This window comes from Python bivittatus, unplaced genomic scaffold (assembly GCF_059951505.1).
Source record: "Python bivittatus isolate LINGU-HERP-01145 unplaced genomic scaffold, Pbiv_v1 ctg000350_np1212, whole genome shotgun sequence".
NCBI lineage: Eukaryota > Metazoa > Chordata > Lepidosauria > Squamata > Pythonidae > Python > Python bivittatus.
In genome coordinates, this window is record NW_028277074.1 from 5,328,926 (window position 1) to 5,347,703 (window position 18,778).

General features: G+C 39.8%; 1 protein-coding gene across 1 annotated transcript; it reads left to right on the forward strand.

The window, feature by feature from the left end:
• Nucleotide 1: 1 nt before the first annotated feature.
• Nucleotides 2-16,409, forward strand: MPC2 (mitochondrial pyruvate carrier 2). Its single transcript, XM_007434241.4, has 5 exons — nucleotides 2-215; nucleotides 6,360-6,400; nucleotides 7,703-7,787; nucleotides 14,646-14,757; nucleotides 16,197-16,409. Exons 1-5 carry the CDS (start codon nucleotides 110-112, stop codon nucleotides 16,240-16,242), a joined length of 390 nt encoding a protein of 129 aa, XP_007434303.1. The 5' UTR covers nucleotides 2-109; the 3' UTR covers nucleotides 16,243-16,409.
• The last annotated feature ends 2,369 nt before the right edge of the window (nucleotides 16,410-18,778 follow it).

The following is an 18,778-nucleotide window of genomic DNA, read 5'->3' on the forward strand; positions in this document are numbered from 1 at the left end:
CTGCTCAGGCCGTGTGAGGAGGAGGAGCCGGAGAAGGACGGCAGGTCGAGCGGCGGCGGCGTCGCTGAATTAGGGGCTCCACTTGCCGCTGTCACCGCACACACACAGGATGGCGGCTGCCGTGGCGGGGTTTCGTGCTTCTTACCATCGTTTCTTAGACAAGATCGAGCTTATGTTGCCGCCCCGGCTGCGCCCTTTGTATAACCATCCGGCAGGTATTGGAAGAAAAGAGGGAGGGGAGAGAAAGGGAAGAGCCGGCAATTTAGTAGCTGTAGGTATTCCGTGTAAATGTGTGTGCGAGAGAATGTGAAAAGAAAAAGTAAGGTTCTGCAGACGTCCACTTGAAGAAGGCCTATCTTCTAACGGCCATCCAGAAACACCTTTCCAGGAAATGCAGTTTTCGCGTCATGGCACTGTATGTGTGAGAAAACTCTACTTCCGCTACTTTTGGATATGCTTTGCACTCCTAGTACAGTGTTTATCATGAAGTGTCCAAATGTGATGTGATGTGTCAAATAATTACTGAGGAACTTAAATTCAAGCCTACTTTACCATGAAGTTCATGAGGTGACCTTGGGCTAGGTACTGTCTTTTAACCTCTTTTCAATGCTATCCTGAGCTCTGTAATGAAAGACAGAATATAAATAAAGAAATAACAAAGAAATATACAGACCTAGATGAGTGATGATAAAATGGATGTGGCATTACATTTTTCCAAGAAATTCTGCAAAGTATTCACCTCTCCTCTTTTCTGGAGGACAGAGTTTGCAAACAGCTAAACTAGCCTTCCCAAGCTACTGTCCTTTGAATGCTTTAGGATAAGAATTCCAGACAGCATTCTACATCCCAGCTACTTGAGTGAACCACCATATAAACTGAATGAATAAATAAATACGTTCTAGTAGTTGTACTCCAAGCTCATTTGATAGGCACTAGATTGGAAAAAGCTGTAAAATGTCTGGGCAGGGCGAGGGTCACAAACCAATGGAATTTCTTAGTGTCCTTTCTACAACTTCAGTGGCAGAAGGGAAATATCCTATAACCTCCTTCCCCATCCTTTATTAACCCTCCTACCCCTTTGCAAAAAAAAAAAAAAGTTGAAGTTCCAATACAGTTTAAATCTTACAGGATCATCTATGATTTAAAGTATGTCACCTACTTCTTCATCCTTTGGTTTTAGTAGTACAATCAAGGAATTAACAAAGGCTATAAAAAATGTTTGTCCTCCTTGACATAGATGCTTCAGAGACAGGATCTGTTATCTTTATTGCTAGCAATAAACAGTGAATTAAGGCAACTAAATAGAAGGTCAAATTGTCATACAGGGAAAATACAATTGACAAACTGCAGTGCTATTAAAAATATAGGGTGCATGTCTTGAATTGCTGCTACTCAGCCTAAAATTAAGCTTCCAGGATTAAATGCGTAACTCTTAGTATATATTTCAAAAGTTCACTGGTGAAGGAATGTTATTGGTTAAGTTGCAGCAGAAAGTTGCTAGTCCAGAAAAGATCATAGCCAAGCTCTTGTCCTGCCCAGAAGTCCTGATTGGTATGCTTGCCCCACAGCAGCATGGTTGATATCGGGGCCTTATAAGAAAGACTGACAATGGCTTCTGTTCCCTGTTATTTTGAAAGAAAAGTTGCAAGGGAAAAAAAGCCCTCTTCAACCCCATATTTAATGTAACAGTTTGCTAGGCACATCTATTATGCAGCTACTGTTATCTTAAGAAGTTGCTGCAGTTTAATAAACCTAGAGCTTTTCTTTCTTGGTGTTCTAAAATTCTGAGGTACTGTAATAACAGCAACAACTGTATTTATTATTAATTAAAGGAATGTCTTTTCCCAGCTTTGGCTGATACAGAAGATGTGGCCCTCCCTGAAGTATGGGGACCTTGTAACAGTTATTCATGCCCCCATCACCATTTATTTGGACCACTTCAATGTGTTTTACATGAGGCTGCCTTTGAAAACCATAGAGAAATTTGAATTGGTCTCAGATGCAGTGCCGTGGTTGTTGACACGTACTCATCAGCACAAACAGCTATGCTCTAGCCCTGTGCTGGCTTCCGGTTGGCTTCTGAGAGCATGTCAAACTGCTGTTTTTGACCTTTAAAGGCTATATGATTTGAAACTTGTAGTAGTACTTGTAAGACTGCTTCTCCAACCAGTTTTATCCAAACCCACTTGTATGTATGTCCTGGGAGAACCTGTATCATGAGGTAAGAAAACTGGAGGCTTGTAGAATGTGTGTGTGTATGTATGTGTGTGTGTGTATCTGCCCTTTGGAACCGTTTCCTTCAGAAATTCAATCAGACCCTATACTGTTGACTTTCAGTAAATTACAACAAAGATTGCTATTTCAAAGAGCTTTGGGGCATGAGTTGATGCCATCATTTACTGACTGGTTTATGTGTAATTAGAGATTGGTTAATTTTTATTTCTGTAGTTAGACTGTAGACATTTTATTGCATTTTATAGGCATAAACTATCAAGTACTGATTCTTCATCTCTTGTTGATATCACATTAGGCTGTATTTGTAGCCATAATCCCCTTTGGATTTATTCACTGGAGGAAAGGGAATCTGATATATGTAACAATAATTCTTTTAAAAACAAGCTGTTATTTCTTTTTCTTTTATAAGAAATTAGCTTCAGTATCGCTTCAGTATACTTCTTCAGGTCAGTCATAGCTGGACTGTCTAAGAAGAGAAAAATTATTAACAAGATCCTTTCCCAATCACTTGAGTATGAATTGTATTTGAATATAAGGAGAAGTGTGCCTACTGTATTTCAACTAGTAGTCAGTCCCACAGTGGCTCAATTAGGTGTCTATGGAAAACTCACAAAAAGAACAAGAGTACAATAGCACCTTATCATTTTTCTTCCTCAGCAACTGATTTTGAAAGGGAAGCTGATGCCAGTGCTAGAGGTGGTATATAATCAACATGGCTAAAAACCGTTATTTGCTTTATTCCCAAACTTTGTAGCTTTCCTTCTCCAACCTATTGATTACTTTGGTTGTTCCTTCAGTAGCTGTTCTACCTCTGTCTTAATATATTTGAAATGTGATGAATGCAACTATATTTAGTATTCCAAGTGTAGCTAGTTGCACCATACATTTGTAAAAATGCATTATAATACTGGCAGTTGCATTGAATTACTGCTATTCTCAACTTTTCACAGTGAATCATTGTTTTTGTTGAGCTACAGTACAGCATCAAGATACTGTTCAGGCACTGTTTTCTTAGCCTTACTGTCAGTTTCTGTTCAATTTTAAATATATTTGTAAAGTCCATGTCATGTGAACCTGGAACAGTCAGTTCATGGCCTAATTTGATATATCATGACATTTCCCCTAGATTGGAACATAACCTACAGTAATGGAGAAAAATCCTTTTGCTTCAGGCTTGTGAAACATTCTTTGCAGTTAACACTTCCACTTCTTATTCTAGAAGTTCCTTGCATTCTTCATTAGATGAAAAGTTCTTGTTTGTAGTGAATCCTCTTATTTATGATGGTTGCCATGCAGTGAAAAGTTAAATGTTGGCAGTAGAAAATCATTAGTTGCTGTTTTCTATTTGTTCATTGTAAAGCTTCCCTGAATAGAAAACTATTTAGAACATCTCTAAGCCATCAAAAATAACTAACCCTGCTGGCAAAGAATTTATAACTTGTAGCAATCCTTAAGTACATTTAGGAAGAATTAGTCTTATAAAACAACTGCTAGTTATAGTTCAAAGTAGCATTCATAATTATCTGGATCAGAGCAGACAGAGTATAGCTACAACTCTACCAATATATTCTGATCTAAACTGAAGTAAATAAAGAAGGATTTTCCATTTTTAATAATTAACCATGCCAAACAAAACCTGAAGTTAAAACAAATGAGGAAAGTAGTAAGAGCACAGTGTAATAAAAGTTGTGAGAAGCAATTTGTACTGAAAACCAATTCCTGTTCTGGACATTTCAGAGGCGCATTTCCCCTTATTCCATATTCACCTTAGTAAACCACTATTTTACCACTTCTCATGTTGTTGGTTCTGTAGTGTTCTGGTGAAAAGTAAAGTCTAAAATCTGACCAAGCCTGATGTATGTAACTGCCTGGCTCAGCAATGTTTATTTGCCTACATAACTTCATTCTACAATAATTTCTACAACCTTTATATCTCATCTATATATCTGTTAAAAGCCTCATGATTACAAAACATGTTTTTATTATTTATGTAGGGGCATATCCATGTTTGTCGAGTTGTTCATTGAGGATATTTCGAGGGTTCAGTAGAGCTTTGTTATCCTTTGTCCCTGTACCTTCTAGTGAATATAAAAAATACATCTCAACAACTAGATTTCAATAGTTTCCTGAAAGAAAGATTTAGTTAGAATAGTATACACTGAAGTATTAACTGGTTATGGTAATCAAATACTTCCCTAGAATGATGTGAAATATTATCTATGCAGAACATTTTTAAGATAACAGAAAATTAGAGTTCTTTGTAAAAATGCAGTATTCAGAGATGCAGTAAATGTCCTATGATATTACTGAATGTCCAAAAGTGTTGGATAACCACTTCCAGAATTTCTGATGCAGCATACCTATTGGCCATGCTGAGTTGAAATGCTGGAAGTTAAAGTACCAGGAAAAGAAAAACTGACCCATGTCAAAAGACAGGCCACCTGATGCCTGCTAGATAGTTTGAATTTCAACATTCATCTACCCCAGCAAGTATCTTCTAAAAGTCTAAAACTCTAGAACATGCTGTTTTGCTCATATTGTCCTTAGATCCTTGGACATTTACAAACACTGTTTCTGAAAACCTACTTTCTACTTATTTCTAAATAGTAGTTGGTCGCAAGAAGATGGGCTTGGCAGGAAAGATTAACTGCATTTTTCTAGCTAAAAGAGTGAAGATTTGTTCTTGTCCCTGGAACTTCATCCTCCAAACTGGAAATGGTTTGAGGTATTCTCAGTGTGGTCCAGCCCTGAAATAGATCTGCTTCATCCAGAATGCTTATAACTAGAATACCTTGAACTTCTTCTGGTTTGGAGGATTTACTTCTGGAAAATGCTGAACCCACTACCCAGTATGGCATGGTCCAGAAGAAATAAAACAGTTTCACAGAATGGTTCAGTACATTTTACACATCCATAATTATTTACTTATAGATAATACATGCTTTTTCTTGTAAGGGTTTGTATGCAATGTCTTAACTTTCAGCATGAAAGGCAGTTCCCCTTACAGCACCTGACGTTTCAAAAAAGGAACCCATTTATTACAAAAATTTCATCCATCCCTTGGATTAATTTTAGGAGAAGGTTTTTGGAAACATAGTATTCAACCATCATTTTCAGAGAAATTATTTCCAGTGAGCAATATTGTACTCTGGGTTTTTTTACTTGACAGATAGCAATTTACATCTTTTACTGTATACTGTAATCCTGTGTGATCCCTAAACTGAGTCACTTTACAGCCACAGTCTCCATTGGATAACAAAAAAAAATGAAGATGTAAGAGCAGCTTGAGCAGGTTCAGTGTTAGAAAACAGAAGAAAATATAAACTTCAGTGACCTAGGAGAAAAGCAGCTTTATGAATCCATGTTAGATACTTTACTGTACCAAATATTGGAGGCTACAGTATTTGAGTGAATCCAGTGGCATCTAGGCAAAGGTTAGGAAAAGAAGGGGAATGTCCATTGTGTGAATAGAGGTCTACTCCCCCTGCCCCATGGCTGATAGAGGGTAACTGGCCCAAGGTCACCCAGCTGGCTTTGTGCCTAAGGCATGACTACAACTCACAGTCTCCCGGTTTCTAGCCTGGTGTCTTAACCACTACACCAAACTGGCTCTCTGAAGTCTACTTATATAATGTTAATTTTTACTGTTTGTCCCTGTCCCACCAATTATGATGACCCAAAGCACTAGTTCTATCCCCTACTCGCATACCAGCTGACTACACTTGAGGTTAATATCAGGGCAGGAGATTATTTATTTATTTGCATTCACTTATTTATTGGTAAACTGCTGACTACCAGAGTCAAGAGTTTGCTGTTAAGAGTTTACCATAAAGAAATTATGTAAGTACAAATTACTGTTTACCGGAATCATTTTCTGCAAATAAGGAAAATCTGCATTTTCTTCACTCATTTGGGAAAAATGCCTTTTTTGCCATCATCACAATTCCTTTTTCCAGCAGCCTAGATATACTTCATGAATTGCAAGATCTGATAAACTATTACACATAGATTTTACTCAGAGAAATTTAATAATAACTTGTTTCTTTCCTGGCTTGCAGATCAAAAATGTTTTATTGCAATTAATTTAGTAGCTTTATGAGGCTAACTAAAGTCTTCTCTTGCAGGTCCCAAAACAGTGTTTTTTTGGGCACCTGTTATGAAATGGGTAAGTTGGTTTGGTGGTTCATACAAAATATATATAATCCTAGTGTTTCCTGTGCTAAATGGGCCAGTTATATATTTTAACTGTAACTAAAAATCGTTGGATTACTAGAAAGTATCCTGGTAGACAAAGCACTGTCTTCTGCATAGTCAAAGACTACATTAAGCCAATTTTTGAGAAAAAGTTATCTTTCCTCATTGTGTGAAATGTCATCTGAGAAGTTAGTGGAAAAAAATTATTGGTCAATATCCGTACCGGTCTTCAGATACAATCAAATTCCCACAAAGGTCTATATTAAAAATATCTTTTTTTAGTCCTGTAGCCAGACTGTAACAAGGAAAGCACTATAGATCAATTAGATTAGAACATAATGGCCCTATGAGGACAATATGGCTGACCCAGTAATCCCATCACTTGTATAATTTACTCATCTTCATGTGCCAGCAGCACACAATCTGAAACATCTGGGATGGTTGCCTACAGTCCTCTCAGCCGCTGCAGAGGAGATTGGGAAGCTGTCACTTCTCTTCCTACTTTCTGCCCCATTGGAATAAGGGAATCTACAATGTCATGATTGGGGTCAGCATGGAAGTGAGTTGAAAACTGAAATTACAAAAGTGACAGAGCGTCTATAGAATATTAATCACTGGCATTGGAAGGAACAGTTAATCTATAGAAAACATGGTTTGCATGACACATATATGTGGGAATATAGATTAAATTCAGCCCAAACAGACCTGGCTTTATTTATTTATTTTATTTATTAAACCAATGTATATAGCTGCCCATCTCATCACGGGCAACTCTTGGTGGCATACAACAGCAAATAAAAAATATTTTATTTGATATAAGCATGTTAATGCCCATCCATTGGATTGATATGGAATCATGTAACACTCAAATGCTAGTTTTCTTGTTGACCCAACTTTCAACTCAAAATGAACTGTTACATGTAATTCCAGCTATCTAAATAGCATGCATGAAATTACATTATTTCAAACTGAATAGTATAGACCAATAGTTCTCAAACATTTTGGTCTCAGAACCCCTTTACATTCTTAAAAATGATAGAAGACACCAAAGAGCTTTGGTTTATGTAGGTTATATCTATTGATATTTACTGTATTAGAAATTAAAACTGAGAAATTTAAAAATATTTATTTATTTGACTTCAGGGACAAAGGAAAGGATCCCTAGACCACACTTTGAGAATCGCTGGCATAGACCATGGCATTTCAGTATTCACTAAAAAATGAAGATACTACTACTGTCACATTAAATTAAGCTATTACTTCCCTATTGCAGGGTTTGGTATGTGCTGGAATGGCTGATATGACTAGGCCAGCTGACAAACTCAGCACTTCACAGTCTGCTGTCCTAATGGCTACAGGTATGTATGTACTCACTTTGTAATTATGTAGTATAATTACTACATAATTGTGTAGAAAAAAAATGCTAAAATTATCGCTCTGTTTTAATACAAAGACAAAACAGATCTGACAAATAGTTTATTTTATGAAAGTTTTTCAAGCCATAATATAAAATTTTAGAAATGCATATATAATTACTAACTTTGCCTGGCTGTCTAACAGGAACACCTAAAAATAAATGTGTTTGAGCCAGAAGTACATTAGTCTAGAAATTTTGCTTAGATTATACAGGTAGTCCTCATTTAGTGACCATAGTTGGGACTGACAACTCAGTTGCTGTCGTGATCCTGTTGCACTCACACACACACACACACACACACACACACACAAAAAGGAGTCTATCCTCTGGAACAGCAGTAGCTTGCCTGACAGCAGCTTGCTTGAGTCTGGTCCGGCAGTGCAGGAGTGCAACATAGCATTAGACAGGACACCCGGCAGCAAAGACGCGAGCGAGGCACTGGCAAGACACAATGAGATACGAGTAAATACAAAGGAGGCACGACGGGGTACTAGACGGCTGTCGTCCCCAAACCTCCCCTTCCATCATGCCTATTTGATAATGACATCCGGTGTTCCTCATTTCGGAGGGTGAGACTCCCTTCTCGCGAGTAGCCTTGCCGAATGCCTCTGCAACATTCTTTTTTCCACGCGCCTCATCCTCACATCAGGTGGTTCCACCTCTTCCACCTCATTATCGAATACTAAGTCTGGCTGCACACTGTCCAACCCCACCTCTGACTGCTCAGCCTGCTGTTCATCCAGTGCAGTCTCCAACTCTGACTCCGAATCGGATTCAGAGCTGCCCATGACATTATCCCCCCTCCACGGTCCCCCTCCCCCACAGTGGAGGGACCAGGTTTCCCCAGATATTGCCAATGAAAAAATGAAAGCGGGAGGCATGCACATCATCTGCATTTTCCCACGAGGACTCTTCAGGACCATACCTCTTCCATTCACTTAAATAATGGAGTCATCCCTGCCACATCCTAGAGTTTAAAATGCGAGATACATCGTATTCTGGTTCACCTTGAACATCTATGGGTGGAGGGGGAGACTGCAAAGGTCGATGTGGACTGTCAGGAGCAGCTGGAACTAACAAAGAGCGATGGAATATAGGATGTACCCTAATATGGGGCAGCAGTTTGAGATGGAATGCCACTGGATTAATGACTGCTTCGATCAGAAAAGGACCCAAAAACCAGTAATCCAATTTTTGTGAAGGTCGCTAAGAGGATAGGTGCTTGGCAGACAACCATACCAAATCTCCTACGGTTAAGGGAGGACCAGCTTGGCGATGCCGGTCCGCAAACTTTTTATAACTCTGTTTAGCTTTTTCAAGCTGAGTGCAAAGGACCTGATGGATCGCCTGTAGTTCCTGTGCGAAGTGATCGGCAGTGGGAACTGTTGACTGTGGTACTGCGAGAGAAAAGAAGCGAGGATGATAGCCATAATTAGCCAGGAAAGGTGACATTTGGGTGGATATGTGTTGTGCATTGTTGTATGCAAATTCCACCAAGGCCAGGAAGTCGGACCAATTATCTTGCTGGAAATTGACATAACGACGTAAATATTGATCAAGAATGGCGTTAACCCATTCAGTCCCTCCATCCGATTCTGGATGATTTGCAGAGGAGAGATGTATTTGGGCCCCCAAATTCCTGAAAAGAACTTGCCAGAACTGAGCAATGAACTGGGTCCTGCGATCCATCAAAACCCCTCCCAGTAATCCGTGATTTTTGAATATATTTGTATAAATAATTGCGCAGTCTCTTTGGCTATGGGCAATCCGGAACAAGGAACAAAATGAGCCATTTTAGTCAACATGTCCACCACGACTAAAATAGTCATGAATCCATTTGAAACAGGCGAATCTGTTATAAAATCCATAGATGTAGATGACCACGGATGTTGTGGAGTAGGAAGGGGCAACAATGAACCTGTGGGTTTCCCTGAAACATTTTTTGCACGACGACATTGAGGGCACGAGGCCACATATGGTTGTACATCGTTGCGTAGGCATGGCCACCAAAAGTCTTTAGAAATCAGGTGTAGGGTTTTAAAGAGCCCAAAATGACCCGCTGCTGGGCTGTCATGACATAAAGACAAAATAGCGCTACGCATCGACCCTGGAGGCACATAACGATTTAGGAAGTACAATAACTCCTCCTTCCATTGCTAGGGACCTGATTGATCTGTAGGAACCTGTAACAATTTCTGTTTTTGTGCTTGAGCATAGGAGTCCTGTTTTAATTGCTCCCAAATTTGTTGCAGGAGATTTATTCTCATGCAAGAAGCTGTGAATCTCTCTAAAGGTATTACAGGTTGAAGAGGTGCACTGGTTCTAACACAATGATATTCAGGTTTACGGGATAAAGCATCAGCGCGTTGATTCTGTCTGCTGGGAATATATGTTATTTTAAAGTCAAAGCGAGAGAAAAACAAGGATCATCTAAGCTGCTGCTGGTTGAGGCTTAGGGCAGTTTTCAAGTATTCCAGGTTTCAATGGTCAGTATGGACCTCCACTTGATAACAAGCCCCTTCTAGATGATGGCGCCATACTTCAAAAGCAGCTTTAATGGCCAGAAGCTCTTTATCCCAAATGGTATACTTTCTCTCTGGAGCTGCCAATTTTCTTGAGTAATATGCACACAGAAACAAAGTATCAGTGTTAATGTTAGCTTATAACAATACTGCCCCAATGGCAAAATCAGATGCATTGGTCTCAACTACAAACAGCTTGGAAGGATCAGGATGCCGAAGAATAGGGGCTGAGCCGAATGCTGTTTTTAGAGCCACAAATGCTCATTGCACCGCCTCCCCCCATACAAACTGATTCTTTTTCTTTAACAGATCGAGTAACGGAGTGGTTAATTTAGCAAACTGTGGAATAAACATGCGATAATAATTGGCAAATCCCAAGAGTCACTGGACGTCTTTGACGCCTTGTGGGGATTGCCATGTCTGAATTGCCTCTATTTTTTCTAATTCCATCGAAATCCCCCCAGGCGAAATACAGTGTCCCAAGAAATTAATTTGGGAACAGGCAAATTCACATTTTTGTAATTTGGCATAAAGACACTGTTCTCGAAGTCTTTGTAACACAGTTCGCATGTGTTGCATATGCTCCACTGGCGAAGAGGAGTATACTAAGATATCATCCAAATAAATTATTACAAATTTATGTAGATCTCAACACATCGTGCATAAAATGCATGAAGACCTCCAGGACATTGCATAATCCAAACGGCATGCCCGTATATTCAAAATGTCTATATTGTGTGTGAAAGGCTGTTTTCCATTCATCCCCTTCGCGGATCCTGACTAAATTATACGCACCCCACAAATCTAGTTTAGTAAACATTTTTGCATGCCATAATTATTCAAGAAGTTCTGAGATAAGAGGAAGTGGGTAGCGATTCTTTATAGTAATGTCATTTAGTTTCCTATAATCACAGCACAGTCTTAATTCACCTGACATTTTTTTTAACAAACAATACTCGTGCAGCCACCGGAGATGCGGAGGGACATATAAAACCCCGTTTTAAATCTTTGGTGATAAAGTCTTGCAAAGCCACTCGTTCAGGTCCAGACAAAGCATATAACCATCCTACAGGAAGTTTAGTGTTTGGTATGAAGTCAGTGGAACAGTCGTAAGATGTATGTGGAGGAAGCTGATCTGCCTCCTTCTCATTGAATACAGCCTCGTAATCTTGAAATTGACTAGGAAGCCCCTGGAGGACGGGACTTGGCATGACAGCAGCTACAGTCCTTATCTTATGTGACAGGCATTTAGAGTCTTCAAAGTTAATGACTCCTTTTGACCACAGAATCAGAGGATCATGAGTCTGTAACCAATCCAAACCCAAAACAATAGGGAAACAAGGAGCGGTGGCCACATAAAATTCTACCCATTCAACATGATTGTCTATTTGCATTTATATCGGGTCAGTTGCTGAAGTCACTGGACCTGAACGCAATAGTCGCCCATCAATTGTTTCTACAATCACAGGACATGTAACTACATGTTGTGGAACCTCCTGCTGTACTGCAAAGGTTTTGTCCATAAAGTTCGCCATGGCTCCAGAGTCAATCATAGTGGAAACTGAAATAGCAGGTCTATTTGCCTATGGTATCGTTACGGTTATAACGAAGTGTTTAAGGGGGGTAGTACGAGAGTATAGAACATCATTAGCTGCCAGCTTTGCCCAAACTAACACCTCTTTTAGACTGAGCCCAGTTTGTTTCCCGCCTGCTGAAACAGACTTTTTGGAGGGACAAGTCGCAGCCATGTGACCTGGTCCCCCACAGTACAGAGTCCCTCCCTCCTTCTTCTGTCTTTTTCAACTTGTGATAATTGAGTCCGAGCCCCTCCCACCTGCATAGGTTCCTCCCCAAGTATCTCCTGGGGTTGCGGCACAAACATTGATACTGGAGTAATAAAAGAACGTTTTTGAGCTTTCCTCTGCTGGAGACATCCATCAGTCTGTAGGCATAATTGCATGAGTGATTGTAGGGACTGGGGAGTCTCCGTTCGAGCCAGTTCATCTAATATTTCGGAAGAAACCCCTCCTGAAATTGATCCATTAGCACAGCATCGTTCCCATTTAAATCCTGAACCAGCAACCAGAAATCACTAATGTATTCGGCTACTGCATGCCCCTTTTGTTTTAACTCCCGAATATGTCTATTAGCAGTTTGCACTTTCACTGGATCCGAATACATCAGTTGCAACTGTTGACTAAATTCATTAAAATTGTCTAATAAGGGGCTCTGCTGAATGAGGAGTGGAGCAGCCTACCTGGCCGCTGCACCGGTGAGTAAGCTAATAATAAACCCAACCTTAAATCGATCCATAGGGAAATCTTCCAGACGAAGACTCATATATAACTGGCATTGAGCAAAAAATGCAGGAAACTGAGACAAAGTTCCATTGAATCTGTCAGGTACCTGAACTGGGCATTTTCGACCAGTAGGCACTGTAACTGGAGCAGTTGCTTGTCCTGCCTGTATTTGGTTCAATTGAGCAGTAAGGAGAGCAACTTGTTGCATCAGCTGAGCATTGTCCGCTGCAAGCTGCTCCATCCTTAGAACTTTCTGGAGCGCCCAACCAGGTGGTGTGGGTTTGTTGTGTGGGGGACGACAAACTGTCGTCCTCTTGCACTCACACACACACACACAAAGGAGTCTATACTCTGGAACAGCAGTAGCTTGCCTGACAGGAGCTTGCTTGAGTCTGGTCCGGCAGTGCAGGAGCGCAATGTAGCATGAGACAGGACACCCGGCAGCGAAGACGCGAGCGAGGCACCGGCGAGACACAATGAGACACGAGTAAATACAAAGGAGACATGAAGGGGTACTAGATAGTTGTTATCCCCAAACCTCCCCTTCCATCATGCCTATTTGATAACGACATCTGGTGTTCCTCATTTCGGAGGGCGAGGCTCCTTTCTTGCGAGTAGCCTTGCCGAACACCTCTGCAACATTCTTTTTTCCGCGCGCCTCATCCTCACATCAGGTGGTTCCACCTCTTCCACCTCATTATCGAATACTAAGTCCGGCTGCACACTGTCCAACCCCACCTCTGACCGCTCAGCCTGCTGTTCATCCGGTGCAGCCTCCAACTCTGACTCCGAATTGGATTCAGAGCTGCCCATGACAGTCTTTAAGTGACACAGTCACTAAGTGGAAAATCACATGACCGCAACCGTGCTTATGATTTTACTTCAGGTTCCCTTTTCCCCACTCTTTCATCCTTTGGAATGCTTACCCAAGCACTGGGATAATTAGCAAGAAGGAAATTAATGTTTGTATTTGCATTCATTGTAGAGCAAGGGATTACAAGAGAGTAAGCAGGCACACAATGGGGAATACACATCAAAAGGAATGCACTAGTACCAGCAGTCCCAAGCGCACTCAGGGATGGGAGCCATGAGTGCTAGGCAAACAGTTGATGTATTCCCCATTGTGTGCCTACTTATTCTCTTGTAATCCCTTTCTCCCCAATCTCTCCACTCTGCAAGGAGGGAAAAAATGAAAAAAAAAAGGTCAGGCATAGGACAATGCATATTGACTGTAATGGTGATCACATGACTGAGGGACACTGTGAAGGTCGTAAATGTGCACCTTTGTTGCGAAGTTATTTTTTCATCACCCTCACAACTTTGAATGGTCAGTCAGCAAGCGAGGTCTACCTGTATATAAATTGTTGAGTTTCAGCAGAAATGTAAACAGTGTTGCTAACTTCTGTTTCGAAACTTAAACTGACTGCAGTTTGTACATTGCTGTAAAAGTGTGACATACTGGTTTATATACATGATTTTTCATATTTTGCTTACTTTTAAAGTTTCAGATTCTCTCCCTCGAACAGCAGAGTTATTTTGCCAATTAGGTAACCACAGACAGTGAATTTCTGGGTTACAGGATACAAGTTTCAAATATTAGTTCCCCTACTTCATCTCATGCTAGTAAAAATGTGAGCCAAACTGTATACTAGATTGCAAGTTCATTGCTGGATAGCAGAACTCTTCAATAACATGGGTTTTTTAATGTGCCATTCAGACAAATGTGTTTCTTGTACTAGACTTGCAAATCAATTGATCTTCTTGTTTTTAGATTAGGATACTAGTTCTAAATGCTGCAATCTTTCATTCAGCTACAGGGGAAATAGCAATCCTATAATTACTGAATTAACTTGGTGAGAGAGTAGACTGAAATGGAAAAAGTATGAAGTTTCCTAATAGGTTTTGATAAAATCTGAGAATGAAACTGCAATCATTATTATTAAATTGGTAATCTGTATTTTCTTTCTAATTCAACAGGCCTTATCTGGTCAAGGTATTCTCTAGTAATTATTCCTAAAAACTGGGGTTTGTTTACTGTTAATTTCTTCGTTGGCTGCGCTGGTGGCTCTCAGCTGTACCGCATATGGAGGTAGGTGATTAGGAAGAATTTTTGCCAATGCTATTGTTGAATTCTGAGAGTTGTAGTTCCAACACATTTGAAAATAGGGAAGGCTGTATTAAAGGATCAGAAAAGAAAAAAATGGGAATCCCCCGACCAATTTTTCTCATGTTCGTATCTAGCCCTACTCCCAACTATTATTATGGGGAGTGGGGGTTAGTCAGTGAACTGTGTAAAAAGTAATTCCTGTTTTTTTAAAAAACAAAAAACTGTGCAGCAAGGGACACAAGCATTAGAAACCTTACTAGTTTACCTCTGATTGTGCAGTCTTCTGGTCTACTTAGTTCAGCTCATCTGTTCTGTTCCCTACGGTGGCAGCTGTATCTACAGGATAGGATTAGTTGGTTCCTTAGCAGGCCAGTCTTTGAAAGCCTGCTATAACAGTCTTTATTTAATAGAAGCAAGTTTTCTTAGGCTGCCAGTAGATAATGTATCAGTTATCTAAATTTATTCAAACCCATTGTTTCCCTTGCATAATACAAATTGATGACTTGGTAGTGGCTATTTTAATCCTCTTCACCTTGAATATTGCCTATCTTAAACACAGAAGTCCTTGGGAAAATGCTGATCTGGTTCTTCTCCCAATCACTCTCTTGTAAATGCAATCTGTACAGGATGTGTTACTCATATTCTGTTTAGTAACATAGTACTATCAGAGCAGGTGGCAACAGCTAGACAATTTTGACAGATCTTGAAAAAGCTAAATAGGATTGGACCTTTTTTGTATTTGGATAAGTGACCACCAGGAGATCGCAGGGCTATAGACTAGATTGGGATGTCGAAAAAACATCTCAGTAGAATGCAGTGGAAAACCAATTATTTTGAGACGTAATCTTGCTAAAAACACTACATTGTAATAAAACAGTTTCTACTTTGCCTAAATACGTTGGTGTTTGAAGATACGTATGAATTATTATTTATATCAAGCTTAAGTGATGTAAATAATTTCAGGTTGTCCAGTTGGTGTTTTCGAATTACTATAATATGGAGCTGAACTTTCCTAACAAGACATGCTACTAAAAAGAACCACGTATATGCATAAATGAAACACACCAATTATTTTGATTTAAAATAGGTCCTACCAGATCTGAACTGCAAAAATTCATACACTTACAAGATGCCAGCAAAGATACAAAAGATTTCCTGCCATCTAGTGGTGGTCCAGATTTTTGCAGTTCAGATCTGGTAACCCTCTTTAAACAGAATGTATAATTAAATCTGTCTCTTGAATTAAATTACAAATCAATGCAGTTTAGCTATAGTGTTTACTATATATCATCCATGTTTTTAAAGGACAGGAAAAATAATATAGCAAATAAAGATCTAATTTCTAATATAATATAACTTTTTTTTTCTTCTCCAAAATATGTTGGCAATAGTAAATAATTTGTATTCTCTTTTTCTGACAGGTATAACCAACAGTTAAAAGCCAAGGAACTAGAGAAGCAGCAGTAGAAATTCGAGTTCATTTCTTCAAATCTCAGTGTAAACTACTTCCTAAGGGACCTAGTATTAATCCTGTTCAGTTGTCCAGTGTGAATTTTTACTAAAAGTAGTAGAGCATGTTTTTCTATAAAGTTAGAAAGCAGCCTCTTTACATTTAAATAAACACTTTAATTAGCTCCAAGTCTCTTCTTAAAGCCAAACATAACCAGTGCAAGTATTTTTAAGGACTGAAGCAAGATGACTTTTCGAGATGTGCAGAATGTGAAGGGGAAAAGGTGATTCAGGGTACTCAGAGGCTCTCATACCATACCTTTCAGCAGCAACTTAAATATATGTCTTTTCCAGGCTCATGTGGCTGCCACTTTACAATCAGAATAAGACCTATTTGGTTTCAGGAGGTGCTGACTTATGCATAGATGCCAAATAATATTTTCTCCTCCAGTGGCCCAAACAGCACAAACTACTGTAAATCTGTTTCACTGTGGATTATACTGGGGGGAGGGCAGGGCAGAATCCATATATTTTGCTATATTTTAGGAATACTCACTTTTTCAAAATACAGGAATTTGTTGGAGATAGAGGATCATCATTTTTTTAAAAAAAACAACTGTTAGATACATCTGCAAGTGCCCTGCTGAAACCTGTGGTTTATATTATAATTTGTTTTTACATGGCCAGAGAAATTCCACTTTTCCAGGATGCTCCTGGGACTATTATGGGCCCAGAGACAGACACAGGAAATAATATCGATAGGCATTTGGAATTTAAAATAACTATAAGTGGATACATACACAGAAAATGATGAAAGAAGCATTTCATAGTGAGTTATTTTCAAGTGGGTTGCTTTTAAATCTGCACACAAGGTATATTGGTGACACGTGCAGTTCTGGGTGTCCCACAGTTGTGCCTGCGTTATACCACTGTTGAATGAGCTGCGTTGGCTTCCAGTTGCTTTCTGAGTGCAATTCAAGGTGCTGGTTATCACCTTTAAAGCCCTATATGGCACAGGGCCAGGTTATTTGTAGGATTGCCACTCCCTGAGGATATCTGCCCATCCCACTAGGTTAGATAGGGTGGGGGCACTCCAGGTCTTTTCCCTCAAACTTTGCCACCTAGTGGGATCTTGGAGGCATGCTTTCTAAGTAGCTGCCCCAGCCCTTTGGAACAGCCTCCCACCTGAGATCTGGGGGGGGGGCTACTCTTTCAGTCTTTCTTGAGGCTGTGAAGACCTGGCTTTTTCCTTAAGCATTAGGCTAGGATAGGATTGAGCTGGGGGCTAGTAGTATGGGTTACTATAGTGCCTTGGTGGGAAGGGTGAGAAGGGTATAAAGTTTTATATTTTTATTGGTTTTGCTATGAGCTGCCTAGGACTACTATGTGAGATAGTCAGCCATTAAGTTCTTTAAATAAGAGAGATCTGAGCTCCCAAAGTTCTCCCTCACTCCACATCTTTAGCCCATATTCCTCTCTCAAGACCCTCCATCTTCACTTACATTTCCCTTTGTTGCTTTCTTGACCCATAACTCCCTGATACTTTTGCTTACTCTAGACATGTACTATCCCTTCCTGTGTATTAAGTTGCATATTCTTTACTCCAATCTCCTTGCTGCTGCTTCTCACCATGGTAAGGCATACTCATTTATTTCTGGGCTTCTTTTCCCTTCTCTCCCCCTTCCTCAGATAGACAGCAGCACTTCAGAATAAAGCAATAATCTATAAGCAACATTTTAAACTGCTCTTGCCTGCTTGTGTGTATGTGTATTTAATGCTCTAAGGGACCTCATGGATACAAGGGAGGTTGCTATAGATAGGTTCTTGCTTACCCATATTTTAAGATTAGTATCCCTGTTCCCTTTTTCAGTGGTGTGAATAAAACTAGTGCCATTTAGAGCTCAGAAGTACAAGTTCAGTGGTGTAAAGATAGGAACTGTGCACCTTTAGACGTTGTAGATCTGTAATTCCCAGCACCCTCCACTATTAAGGGTATTTGTTAGCCACCCAGAAGGGCGGCTATATAAATTGAATCAATGAATGAATGAATGTACATACACACATGCATGCATGCATGCTGGCTGGGGTTACTGTTGCAAAATTTGGAGTGCCATAAGCTACAAGCAAGCAGCATCTATACTTTTCAAATTGCCTTAGCAACTTATGCAACCTGAGCAATACCTCTCTTTAAAACTGAAGAACTATCCCTAAAGACTAGATAAAACAGCTGCTTTTTTCTTGTGTCAGCACAGGGAAGGTATGCTGTGACAATCTATATGACATGCTTTTCTGGGAAAACATGAAAATAGTTGGAGGATATCCCCTTCATTTCTACCTCCCAACTCCACATTTAGCCTTTACTGAGTGGGCACACAAACTGTGTTGTTCCAGAGTTTGCTCAGTGCTGTATGTCATTACACTGAGTTAACCCAAAACAAAGAAAGCCTAGTCTGGCTTAGTACGATATGAATCCAGCCGCTTTGAATTCTGCCTATCCACTGGAAGTGAATAAAGTGCAAATTATTTCATTGTCTACCATAGTAGATTGACAAAC

Bases quoted from the DNA above. Each gene is read 5' to 3' on its own strand.
- MPC2 (XM_007434241.4), top strand. From the start codon at position 110: ATGGCGGCTGCCGTGGCGGGGTTTCGTGCTTCTTACCATCGTTTCTTA. The intron at 6,401-7,702 runs GTAAGTTGGTTT...TCCCTATTGCAG, and splicing joins GGGCACCTGTTATGAAATGG to GGTTTGGTATGTGCTGGAAT. The intron at 14,758-16,196 runs GTAGGTGATTAG...TTTTTCTGACAG, and splicing joins CAGCTGTACCGCATATGGAG to GTATAACCAACAGTTAAAAG.